General features: G+C 42.8%; 1 protein-coding gene across 1 annotated transcript in view; it reads left to right on the top strand.

The window, feature by feature from the left end:
• The first annotated feature begins 6,942 nt into the window (after positions 1 to 6,942).
• hps4 (HPS4 biogenesis of lysosomal organelles complex 3 subunit 2) overlaps positions 6,943 to 13,314 on the top strand; it is a 77,739-nt gene continuing 71,367 nt past the window's right edge. Inside the window, exon 1 of the mRNA XM_063034637.1 lies at positions 6,943 to 7,516. Coding sequence (XP_062890707.1) covers positions 7,476 to 7,516 — 41 coding nt within the window. The 5' untranslated portion in view covers positions 6,943 to 7,475. The remainder of the gene's footprint in view (positions 7,517 to 13,314) is intronic.

The following is a 13,314-nucleotide window of genomic DNA, read 5'->3' as shown; positions in this document are numbered from 1 at the left end:
GGATTTACAGCATCTGTAGATTTTCATTTGTTTGTCAAGAGTCAATTGTATCGTATTTGAGAATTGTTCAATAACCTTACAACAGCAGGATAAAAGCTGTCCTTGAGCCTGGTGGAATGTGCTTTCGTATTTCTGCCCAGTAGGAGAGGAGAAGAGAGAATGACTGGGCCTTACCTTGTAGTAAGGTCTTCAAACTACCAGACATCCCACCTCTCCTGGAAGTTCTGGGAGTCTCTCACAAATTAATAGTGGCTCCCTGATGCCGGCAAATTATATACAATGTCCCAGAAATTGATTTTTTTGAGAGCGAGCGCAAGGGCAAGAAAGCAAGCGCGAGAGAGCGAGCGTGAGTGAGAGCGACCACGAGTGAGAGAGTGCATGCATGCGCATGATAGAGAACGAGAGCAAGAGCAAGAGAGTTCCAAAACAAATTCAGAGTGGCAGAGTGTTCCAAAAAAAGAAAATATAAAACATACATCACCCCAGACTACACTAAAGTGTACCCCTACCTAGTAGGGGTCAAAAATAATGACACTGTTGCTGGCTGCACTGTTTGCAACAGTGACTTTTCTATTGCCCATGGTGGGTTAAGATTGTAAAAGACATGTTGAGGTGAGTTTAACAGGTGTCATTCGTTCATTAGCATAGTTAACATTATTTAAACTAGCTGGCTAGCTGCTAAGGAGCTACTCTATTGCAGGCATCCCACCTCTCCCGGAAGTTCCAGGAGTCTCCCGCAAATTGATGGTGCTACCTCCCTGAAATGAGTTTTTGCAGGGTGGGATGTCTGAAATACAAAACATTGTGGATATAGCCCAGTGCATCCCAGGAAAAGTCCTCCCCACAACTGAGCATGTTTACATGGTGCACTGTCACAACAAAGCAACATTCATCAAGGAGCCCCACCAACCAGGCCATGATATCTTCTCACTGACTCCATCAGGAAGGAGGTACAGGAGCTTCAAGTCCCACAGCACCGGGTTCAGGAACAGTTACTGCTATCCAGGAACAACTAATGGGCCCTTGAACCAGAGAGGATAACTTCACTCAGCTCAACACTGAACTGATTCCACAACCTCCAGACCAATTTTTAAGGACTCTATATCTAATGCGCTCAATATTTATTGCTTATTTATTTTTGTATTTGCACAGTTTTTTGTCTTTGTTTTGTGTTTTTTCATTGATGCTTTCGTGCTCTCTGTATTTCCCATGAATGTGAATGCCAGCAAGAAAATGATGTATATGTATTTTAATAATAAATTTACTTTGAACTCGTAGATGGAGTTAGAGTGGAATGTGGCCATGCAGTCCAAGTGTTTAGGGGGCCAATGTCGCAGCCTTGTGGTGCATCACTATCGAGGAAAATCATGCTGGAGGATGCCTAACCTTACTGATTTGGTCTGTTCTGTTTGTCAGGAAGTCAATGATCCAATTTCAAATGGAGGCTGCAAGCCCCAGGTCAGGCAGTTGGGAGATGAATTTGTTGAAATTATACTACTGAAGAAAGAGCAGTAGCCACCAAACAATAGTCCAACATAGGTTTTGTATTGTCCAGATGCTCCAGGGATGTCTGTTGTGTTATGTTTTGTAACTTAAAAATATTAATTCAAGGGAAGACACGGAGTCTGAAATGTGAGTTTAACTTTGTGATGACCTATGTAATTCACATATTTATAAATATAACCTGCAATGAATTCTTTAAACTAATAAGAAAACAATCAAATCTATTTTAAAGATTATCCAAATATGAAATACTTAACACTCCTCCCTGCTTAACTATAAACTCCAACTCATTAGAGAATGCATCTCAACTATAGACACAGTATACTATATAATACAACTACTGTACAACAGTTACCATACAAGAAGCATTTGATGGCTGTGGGTCTGTACTCACCGGAATTTAGAAGGATGAGGGGGGAATCTCATTGAAACCTTTCGAATGTTAAAAGCCCTAGACAGAGTAGATCTGGAAAGGATGTTTCCCATGGTGGGAGAGTCCAGGACAAGAAAACACAGCCTCAGGATAGAGGGGTGTCCATTTAAACAGAGAAATATCTTTAGCCAGAAAGTGGTGAATTTGTGGAATTTATTACCACAGGCACCTATGGAGGCCAGGTCGTTGGGCGAATTTAAGGCAGAGCTTGATAGGTTCTTGATTGGACATGGCAGCAAAGGTTACGGAGAGAAGGCTGGCGAGTGAGGGGAGAAAAAGATCAGCCATGATGAAATGGCGGAGCAGACTCGATGGGCCAAATGACCTAAATCTGCTCCTATGTCTTACGGTCTTATAATCTATACAGACATCCAAAGCATAGTAAATTTTAAATTGTCCCATCCAGACCTAAAAATTTAATTGCTGTGTGGAATTTCTTAATCTCATGGGATAATGTCTTTCTTGACAAGGGGGATCACTCTGCTTGGTAGGTGAGACGTGGCTGTGAAACAATTTCACATTCTGTGGCCTCCTCCATTATGGTTGCAGGAGTTGGCTTTGAGACTGCAGGAAGTGTCTCTGATAGTAGTCGCCACCTTTCTTTTTTTCTTCTCGCTTGTACATCCTGATCTTGGGAAGGTCCATTTAGTTCACTGGAGTATTCTCTTATTAATTTACCTGGTCCATTTCCGACACCTCCCACCCCTTTCTCAATCTCTCTGTCTCTATCTCTGGAGATAGCTTATCTGCGGATATCTTTCATAAACCCACTGATTCTCACAGCTACCTGGATTATACATCTTCCCACCCTGACACTGTAAAATTGCCATCACCTTTTCTCAGTTCCTCAGTCTCTGCTGCATCTGCTCTCAGGATGAGGCTTTTCAATCCAGTACCAATGAGATCTGCAAAGAAAGGGGCTTTCCCTCCTCCACCATCAACACTGCCCTCACCCACGTTTCTTCCATTTCATGCTCATCTGCCCTCACCCCACCCTCCCGCCGCCACACCAGAGATAGGGTTCCTCTCGTCCTCACCTACCACCTCACCAGCCTTTGCGTCCAGCACATAATTCTCCGGAACCTCCGCCATCTCCAATGGCCACCAAGCACATCTTTCCCTCCCTCACTTTCCGCTTTCAACAGGGATCACTCCCTACATGACTCCCTTGTCCACACGTTCCTCCTCACTAATCTCTCTCCTGGTATTTAACCTTGCAAGCAGAACAAGTGCCACACCTACACCTACATCTCTTCTCTCACTACCATTCAGGACCCCAAACAGTCCTTCCTGGAGAGGTGACACCTCACCTGCGAGTCCATTGGGATCATTTAGTGTATCTGTGCTCCTGGTGTGGCCTGTTTCTCAGTGAGACCTGACATAGATTGGGCAACCACTTCGCCAAGCATTTACGCTCCGTCCGCCAGAAAAATCAGGATCTTCCTGTAGCCACCCATTTCAATTCTACTTTCCATTCCCATTCCGACATGTTAGTCCATGGCCTCCTCTACTGCTGCGATGAGGCCACACTCAGCTTGGAGGAGCAACACCTCATATTCCATCTGGGTAGCCTCCAGCCACATGGCATAAACATTGATTTCTCGAACTTTTGGTAATGCCACCCCCTCACCATTCCCCATTCCTGCTTTCCCCTCTCACTTTATCTCCTTAGCTGCCCATCGCCTCTCTCTGGTGCTCCTCCTCCTTCCCTTTCTTCCATGACCTTCTGTCCTCTCCTATCAGATTCTCCCTTTTCAATGTCTTTAGGTGTTGTTCCACAATGAGGACTAATGTAAATGCGAAATATGGAACAGTGGGAGAGAAATCAGCATTGGGTTCTGCCCCAATAAATTGGTGTTAATACAATTAGCTAAACTCCTAGTAAAAGTTAACGAAATATAAAATGCTGGAAGTATACAGCAGGTGATACAGCCCCTCTGTTTTCTTCACTGCTTCCTTCTCTGTATCTTAAAAGATGCTTGGTCTCTCACTTTTTCAGTTCTGATGAAGGGTCCTTCAACCAAAGCATGCATACTGTTTCTCTCCAGATTAAATACCCGAATGCTGCATGATTTTCTATTTATGTCTACTGCAATACCTTCCTTTCAGGGATCCTTAAGCACTTCACAGAGAGTGAAGCATGGACTAGATAGGCTGGGGCTAAGACAATGCAAATCATGTTGTCTCAGTATGAGCTGGGATATCAGTTACAACTGCGCAAGACATCAGTGAGAGCACACTTGGAGAGTTGTGTTTTGTTCTGGTCACCCAGCTTTAGGAAGGATAACATTAAGCAGGAAAAGGTTCAGGAAAGGTATCTCAAGGGCATTACTGGGACTGGGGGGGCTTGAATTACAAGGACAGACTGGATAGGCTGGGGCTTTTTCCCTGAGGCACGGAAGAATGAGGAGTGACCTTAAAGAGGTATACAAGTCATGAGGAGGATAGACAGCAGCTATACTTTATTAGGAGCTTGAAGAGATTTGGTATGTCAACAAAAATACTCAAAAACTCTGTAGTTGTACCGTGTAGAGCATTCTGACAGGCTGCATCACTGTCTGCTATGGAGGGGCTACTGCACAGGACCAAAAGCAGCTGCAGAAGGTTGTAAATCTAGTCGGCTCCATTTTGGGCACTAGCCTACAAAGTACCCAGGACATCTTTAGGGAGCGGTGTCTCAGAAAGGCAGCGTCCATTATTAAGGACCTCCAGCACCCAGGGCATGCTCTTTTCTCACTGTTACAATCAGGTAGGAGATACAGAAGCCTGAAGGTACACACTCAGCAATTCAGGAACAGCTTCTTCCCCTCTGTCATCCGATTCCTAAATGGACATTGAAGCTTTGGACACTACCTCAATTTTTTTAATATACACTATTTCTGTTTTTGCACATTTAAAAAAATCTATTCAATATACATAATTGATTTACTTGTTTATTTATTATGTTTTATTTTATTTATTATTATTGTTTCTCTCTCTGTGCTAGATTATGTATTGCATTGAACTGCTGCTGCTAAGTTAACAAATTTCATGTCACATGCCAGTGATAATAAACCTGATTCCGATTCTCTTTTCTGCCAGGGTCGGGAGTCCAAACCTGAACGGGCAAGATACATTGTAAGGGGAGAGACGAAAGTTTCAAGGAGGATCTGGGGGTCATTTTTTCACTCATAGGCTATTGGATGTGTGGGACAAGCTGCCAGAGTTGGATACAATTACAAGGTTTAAAAGACATTTGGACAGTGATGTGGATAGGAGAGATGTGGGTTAAACCATGGTAAATGGGACCTGCTCAGGTATGGATCTTTGCCATTGTGGAATTAGTCTGAAGGGCCAATATTTAAACATGAGAAATGGAAGCAGGTAATTCTGCCCCTTGCGTGTACTTTGCTGTTCAAAAGATTATCCCAGGACCACCTCGCTGCACCAAACACATATCCCTCGATACATTTAATGTCTAAAATCTGGATTCTATCTTGAATATAATCAGTGGCTGAAATTTCACAACCTGTTTTGGGCAGAGAATATTAAAGATTCACTACTCTGTAGGTGAAGAAATTTCTTCTAATCTCAGTCCTGAATGACCTGCTTCTTATTTTAAGACAGTGCTCCCAGGATCTAGATATCCCATTTGGGGGAAATCTAATCACTTAAAATTATACTTCAAATATTACACCTAGTTTGCACAATGGAAGATTCCATTAATAACATAGAGTCGAGTTTCCCACAAAACGTTCAAAAGGCGTTTGGCCGGCTACATAGACAGGTAAAGGTTGGAAGGGTGTGGGCAAGCTGGCCAGCCAGGATGAATAGGGCTCAAGGCTCTACTGTATTCGCATGCTCTATTACTCTAAGTTGCTTTAATAGTTTTAATTGCAGAGATCAGTCTCTTTTTTAACTAGACAAGTTCTGTTTTCAAATGCTCACCTGATAAACTTTCATGTGCAATCTTAAACAAGATCCCTTGACTTCCTAGTTGGCAAACCGCAATCTGTGCGGATTGAAAATAATATCCCCACCTCGCTGACGATCAACACTGGCACACCTCAGGGATGTGTGATTAGCCCACTGCTCTACTCTCGCTACACCCATGACTATGTGGATATGCACAGCTCAAATGTTATCATGACGATACAGAATTTCAGATGGTGACGGGGAGGTGTAAAGGAGAAAGATATACCAGCTGGTTGAGTGGTGTCGCAGCAACAACCTGGCACTCAATGTCATTAAGACCAAAGAACTAATTGTGGACTTCAGGAAGGGTAAGATGAGTGAACAAACAGCAGTCCTCATAGAGGACTGAGTGGGGAGAGTGAACAGTTTCAAGCTCCTGATGTCAATTTCTCTAAGGATCTAACCTGGACCCAACATATTGACGCAGCTACAAATAAGGCACGACAACTGCTATATTTCATTTGAGTTTGAAGAGATTTGGTATGTCGCCAAAGACACTTGCAAATTTCTACAGATGTACTGTGGGCAGCATTCTGACTGGCTGTATTATCGTCTGGTATGGGGGAGGGAGCTACTGCATAGGATCGAGGTAAGTTGTAGAGAGTTGTAAAATCAGTCAGCTCCATCAAGGGCATTAGCCTCTGTAGTATCCAGAACATCTTTTTAAGAGCGATCCCTCAAAAATGCGGCGTCCATCATTAAGGACCCCCCTCCACCCCACCCCGCCATCACCCAGGAAATGCCTGTTCTCATTGCTACCTTCAGGGATGAGGTACACACTCAGTGATTCAGGAACAGCTTCTTCCCCTCTGCCATCAGATTTCTGAATGGACATTGAACCCATGAGCACCACCTCATTACTTTTTAAATTCTGTTTTTGTTTACTTATTTAATTTAACTATATATATACTGTAATTCATGAATTTTTATTATTATGTATTGCAATGTACTGCTGCCGCAAAGATAACAAATTTCACGACATATGCCGGGATATAAAACGTGACTCTGATCCTATTTAAAACTGAAAGTCACAACAGCCAGACATAGTTCCCGGTATGACACCTTTCAGACCGCCTGTGGTCTCAGCAACTAGCGGGGTTGATGGGAGATGTGAAACACGTGATTTACTCTGCTTAAAGGATTTTCTGTTTATAAATCTGCGGTGCGTTGATGTGAGGCCTATTTACCTTTAACTTGTGAGGAAGTGCGAATTTTGTCAGATGTTTGGAAGTGCACAGAATGATCAAAGGGCAAATCGGGGAATCTTCATGGTTAGGTCGGAAAAGCCCGACTGCCTTCTGTTGCGCCACAGACCAGCGAAGCTCTAAAGCCATTGCCCTCATGTAGGAGGAGTGGCGGGGGCGTGGAAAGAGAGAGCAGGACCTCTAGTCCCAGCTACGAAAACAGGAAGTTTTCCTTTGACAGAGTCGCTCTTGGAGATCGAGCCGAACTAGGTTAAACTCTCCTCAAGATGCATTCGGCCAGGAGAGACTACACGCCAGTCAGCGTCTCTCTTCACTGATATTCTCACTGGGTCCAGTGTTTTTACTCTTTCATTTTCCGGGGGACCTGTTGGTGACAGTAAATGGCCACCGCGATTCCGATAGAACAGAAAACTACAGCATGGTAAGTGTTAACGTGTTAGTTAGTGTGTTGGTCTGTAAAGTCATTCGTGGTTATTCGGCAGTGAATAGAAACATCTCACCGTGCAAACCAGGTAATGTAGTATTTTTGACAAATACAAACAACAAACTGGCCAGTATTTTAGTTTATTTTATGGCGTGTTCTAAGTGTGCGGGAGGAAGGGGAATCCTAGGGTGCAGGTAAATGAATACCCTTCGTTGGGACGGCATTGAACATCTGGAATGAAAAGCGGCTGTAAATCAGCCTTGCAATGGCTGTGGAGTGGAGGTGCTAGAAAAAGTTGTTGAGGCAGATAAAGCAACATTTAAAAGACAGGAACATGGCAGGAAAGGTTTAGAGGCTGCAGGCAGATGGGACTAGCTGAAGGTTGACAGTAGTAAAGAGTTGGACTGAAGGGTCTGGTTCTGTGCCTTCTTTATCTTTGACTCCATGATACATTTAGCCCACACTGTAGAACCCAAGTTCCACAACACCAGGTTCAACCACAGTTATTACCCTTCAAACATTAGGCTCAGAACCAGTGTGGAAAACTTCACTCACCTCAACACCAAGCTGTTTCCACAATCTGTGGACTCACTTTCAGGGACAAAACTCATGTTCTTAAAACTATTTACTACTTACTATTATTTGTTGTTTTGCATTTGCACAGTTTGTCATCATTCACACCTTGTCCATCTTTGTGTGCAGTTTTTCATTGATTCTATTATATTTCTTCGTATTTACTGTGAATGCCTGCAAGAAAATGAATCTCAGGGTGGTATTTGCGGACAAGTACGTACTTTCATAATAATTCACTTTGAACTTTGAGAGATTTGAAAACCGGGATAAGGATGTGCAAATCAATACCTTGCTAAACTGAGAGCTAATTCTTTGCACTGGATGGACCTAGAGAAGAGTATCTGGAAAAAATCTCCTTGCCCTTCCTGATGTCTTCATGTGACCATCAATGCAAACACTCTGCACTTTGAAAACATCAACCTTGGTGCAAAGCTGCTACAATTTAGACCACAGCATCAGTTGTCCAAGGTTTTGCAAGCAGTAAAACATAATTGAGTGACTTGGATAGAGTGGACATAGAGTAGATATTAACAGTGGTTCAGAGTGATCTGGATAGAGTGGATGCAGTGAATGTCAACAGTGGTTTAGAGTGATGTGGATAGAGTGGACAGAGTGATTGTTAACAGTGGTAGGAGTGATCGGGACAGAGTGGATGGAGTGAATGTTAACAGTGGTTTAGAGTGATTGAGATAGTGGATGGAGTGAATGTTAACAGTGGTTTAGAGTGATTGAGATACAGTGGATGGAGTGAATGTCAACAGTGGTTTAGAGTGATCTAGATAGAGTGGATGTAGTGAATGTTAACAGTGGTAGGAGTGATCGGGACAGAGTGGATGGAGTGAATGTTAACAGTGGTTTAGAGTGATTGAGATGTAGTGAATGTCAACAGTGGTTTAGAGTGATCGGGACAGAGTGGATGGAGTGAATGTCAACAGTGGTTTAGAGTGATCGGGATAGAGTGGATGGAGTGAATGTTAACTGGTAGGAGTGATCGGGATAGACTGGATGGAGTGAATGTTAACAATGGTAGGAGTGATGTGAATAGAGGATGGAGTGAATGTCAACAGTGGTTTAGAGTGATCTAGATAGAGTGGATGGAGTGAATGTTAACAGTGGTTTAGAGTGATTGAGATACAGTGGATGGAGTGAATGTCGACAGTGGTTTAGAGTGACCGGGATAGAGTGGATGGAGTGAATGTTAACGGTGGTTTAGAGTGATCGGGATAGAGTGGATGGAGTGAATGTTAATAGTAGTTGAGAGTGGTCTGGAGTGGTTTAGAGTGATCAGGATAGAGTGGATGGAGTGAATGTTAACAATGGTGGGAGTGATGTGAACAGTGGATGGAGTGAATGTTAACAATGGTTTAGAGTGATGTGGATAGAGTGGACAGAGTGATTGAGATACAGTGGATGGGATGAATGTTAACTGGTTTAGAGTGATCGGGACAGAGTGGATGGAGTGAATGTTAACAGTGGTTTAGAGTGATCGGGATAGAGTGGATGGAGTGAATGTTAATAGTAGTTGAGAGTGGTCTGGAGTGGTTTAGAGTGATCAGGATAGAGTGGATGGAGTGAATGTTAACAATGGATAGAGTGGACAGAGTGAATGTTAACAGTGGTTTAGAGTGATTGAGATACAGTGGATGGAATGAATGTTAACTGTGGTTTAGAGTGATCAGGATAGAGTGAATGGAGTAAATGTTAACAATGGTAGGAGTGATCGGGATAGGGTGGATGGAGTGAATGTTAACAGTGGTAGGAGTGATCGGGATAGAGTGGATGGAGTGAATGTTAACAATAGTTTAGAGTAATCTGGATAGAGTGGACAAAGTGGATGTTAACAGCAGTAGGAATGTGGAAGATCTGAGGGCACGACCTAAGAATAAAACGGAGTTGGAGAAGGGGAATTTCTTTAGCTGGAGGTTGGTGGATATGCGGAATTCCTTGCTTCATAGGGTTTTGGAGGCTTAGTCATTGGGTACATTTAAGGCAGGGAATGATAAGTTTTTGATTGGAAAAGGTGTTAATGGTTATGGGGAAAAGGCAGGTGAATGGAGTTAACAAATCAGCAATAATTGAATGGCAGAGCAGACTCAATGGGCTGAATGGCCTAATTCTGCTTTTTATATCTGATGGCCTTGTTTTCTTCCTTTACTCTTAAGTCTTCGGAGATCTAAAGTTCCATATGAATAGGAGGCCACTTCAATAAAGTATCAGAGTTTCCTTTATTCTACATGGTGGATACTGGTTAATTGGGTCACATCGGGACCAGTACATTTTGGCCCAATTAAGCAGCTGCCCAGTTAGTCAATGTTTCATGGAAATAGCTCAAATTGTATAAGAAAGACAAACTGAGTAACAAATGAATTTAAATGAAATACAGAACAAATTAGAACATTACCAATACTGCTACAATATTATAAAACTTAATTCCTAATTATTATCAACAGAGGAATTCATTGCTACTGTGTTCTTTTGACTGACTGTAAATGGACAAAATCAGCGCAGACACTTAGGGTGCAGATAATATTCTATCTTCAACAATGTTTTTGACAATTGCATCCTCCAAATCTTCACTATCATTGCAACGCTCAAGATGATTGTCAATACTTTCGAATTCTTTGTAGTTCCTGACTTGCTGAAGTAGTGAGATTCTTTCATTTTCACCCCCGGCCATTCCTGGCTTGAATGCTTGAACGCTTGAAACCACAGTGAGCAAAACAGTTCTGAATTGTCTTGTTTCTTATTGCTTGCCTGTTTTTTGAACGCCAGCACACATAACTTAAAAATACGCTACTTAAAAATTGATCACTCTAAGCATGGTGTGGTGTCCCATGGCCACACAAGTTCATGTGACTGATGCTAATTAGAAACTGTTCGGCAAAAATCCCCTGTCCCTGTTAAGCAACATAATGTCCCAAATAAATGGAAGTAATCCTGATTATTTTCTCAATTAGTTTCTCATTAACAGTTGTCCCAAATAAGCAGCTGGCCCAATTAATCGGTGGCCCAATTAACCAGAGTCCTTTTTGTGACTGCTCCAGACTTCCAGTATTGGATGATATCCACACAAAGTCCTCTCACTTCAGCGCCCATATCTTGTCAAACTCTACAATTCCCATTCTCTTCCTGCCTTACTAGTTCCTCGGAGTTTCTCTTTCTGACCAAACTTGTATCTTTTCTATTTTGTTGTACTGGAGTGTTATGTTTTCCATGGCATCTGTGCACAGGCCTTCTAGCAGGAAGTTATGACATAAATGATAAGGTCAGGGCTGCTTCTCTGTTCCTGCTAGCTCAATGCTCTGAAATTGATGGTGGGCTCTATTTTGTTTGTTAAGATCTGTTTCCTATTACCAAGTCTTTAATATTTTTGCCCTTCCTCTTCCTAGCCCCAGAAGTTATGAGGACTAAAACCTCCCCCACCCCTCCCCAACCCCAGAAATTGTGAGGACTGAAACCTCTCCCACCCCTCCCCAACCCCAGAAGTTATGAGGACTGAAACCTCTTTCTCCCTCCCCCACCTCTCCCTCACCCCAGAAGTTATGAGGACTGAAACCTCTTTCTCCCTCCCCCAACCCTAGAGCTTATGAGAACTGAATCAAGATTAAATGAGCTCTAGAAACAATGTAAGGTTCTGCAACTCTTTCTGCAAGTAACTGTCAGGGATAATGTAACATGCGTATCCGTTTCTTCCCTTTTCTCAATTGTGCCATGAAGAGAAGGCCAGTTTTTACTGCTAAGTACTGTTGAGAAAGATGTGTTAATGGTGCTGAACGGCCAAGATGGAACATAGAACTCAGTGGCCTATTTATTAGTATACCAGTACACATGCAGACATGGTCATTTGTTGTTCAGACCAAACATCAAACTAGGATTGCAAAGTGACTTTGATTGTGGTGCCAGATGGGGTGGTTTGAGTATCTCAGAAATTGCTGATCTGCTGCTGTTTTCATGCACAACAGTCTCTAGAGTTTGCATAGAATGGTGAGAAAAGTTTTCAAAAAGAAGCATCCAGTGAGTGTCAGTTCTGTGGATGAAACCATCTTGTTAATGAGAGGGTGGAGGAGAATGGCCAGACTGGTTCAAGCAGGAAGGTGACAGTGGTGTTCAGAAGAGCATCTCTGAATACACCACACGTCAATTCTTGGAAGTGGATGGGCTACAGCAGCACAAAACCACACTGTTGTATACGCAGTGGCCACTTTATTAAGTGTAGGGTTCCACTCCTGTACTTAATAACGTGACTACTGAATGCAGGACACCACAGCACAGTACAGGCCTTTTAACCTACTCTAAGTTCAACCTAACCCTTCCCTCCTACATACAGTATCCCTCCAGTCTCCCATCATCCATGTGTCCATCTAGGAGCCTCTTAAATCTCCCTAATGTATGTGCCTCTACCACCTCCCCTAGTAGAGCATCGCATGCACCACTACTTCCTGTGTAAAAAGAAACTCACTACTGACATCCACCCCCCTCCCCATTCTTCCCACCAACTACCATAAAGTGAATCCCCCTCATTAACCATTTCCTTCATGGGGGAAATAAGTCTCTAGCTATCTCACTCGGTCAATGCTTCATATCGTCTTGTACATCTCTATCAAGTCGCTTCATCCTCCCCTTTCCAGGATGGGCTTTCTAAAGATCAAGTCCTGTGACTTTTATCATTTGGCTTCATACATGATGGGTACTGGTTTGGTACTGAAGGAATGATGGAGCCTGGAACCAAATAAGGCAAGTGGGTGTGCAGGTGGGAACAGTAAGGGGAGGGACACATTGGGAGAAGTGTGTGAGTGAGGGGAAATAAACTGGGTGATGAGGGGGTGAACAGCCTGTGCTGTGATGTGGGAATTTAACAGTGCCTTGTTTCCATTAGAATGGTGATGTGAAAAGCAGGACAGCTAACAAAGGGAAACCTATTACTAATTTATATCCCAGAACTCCCCTTCAGTAATAGTGTGGAAAAAAAGGTTGATCACAACTGCTCATTGGAAAATTGTAATATCTGACCATCCTCCACTTCTCCATATGATGCCTCATATAATGATAAAATTTTACATGTTAGTTAAGCATGTTGGTTTTCTGTAGTCACTGTCCTGATTCCTGATAGAGGATACTCGAGGTACTACTGAACAGAGTTGTTTCTTTGTATGTTATGTTGGTGTTCAGTGCAATGAATGTATTAGAAACTCTAAATTAACTCATCACTAACCTTCAGGAGG

Source organism: Mobula hypostoma, chromosome 27 (assembly GCF_963921235.1).
Source record: "Mobula hypostoma chromosome 27, sMobHyp1.1, whole genome shotgun sequence".
Lineage (NCBI taxonomy): Eukaryota > Metazoa > Chordata > Chondrichthyes > Myliobatiformes > Myliobatidae > Mobula > Mobula hypostoma.
The sequence above is the reverse complement of the archived record's forward strand: the minus strand, read 5'-3'. Positions and strand labels throughout refer to the sequence as shown.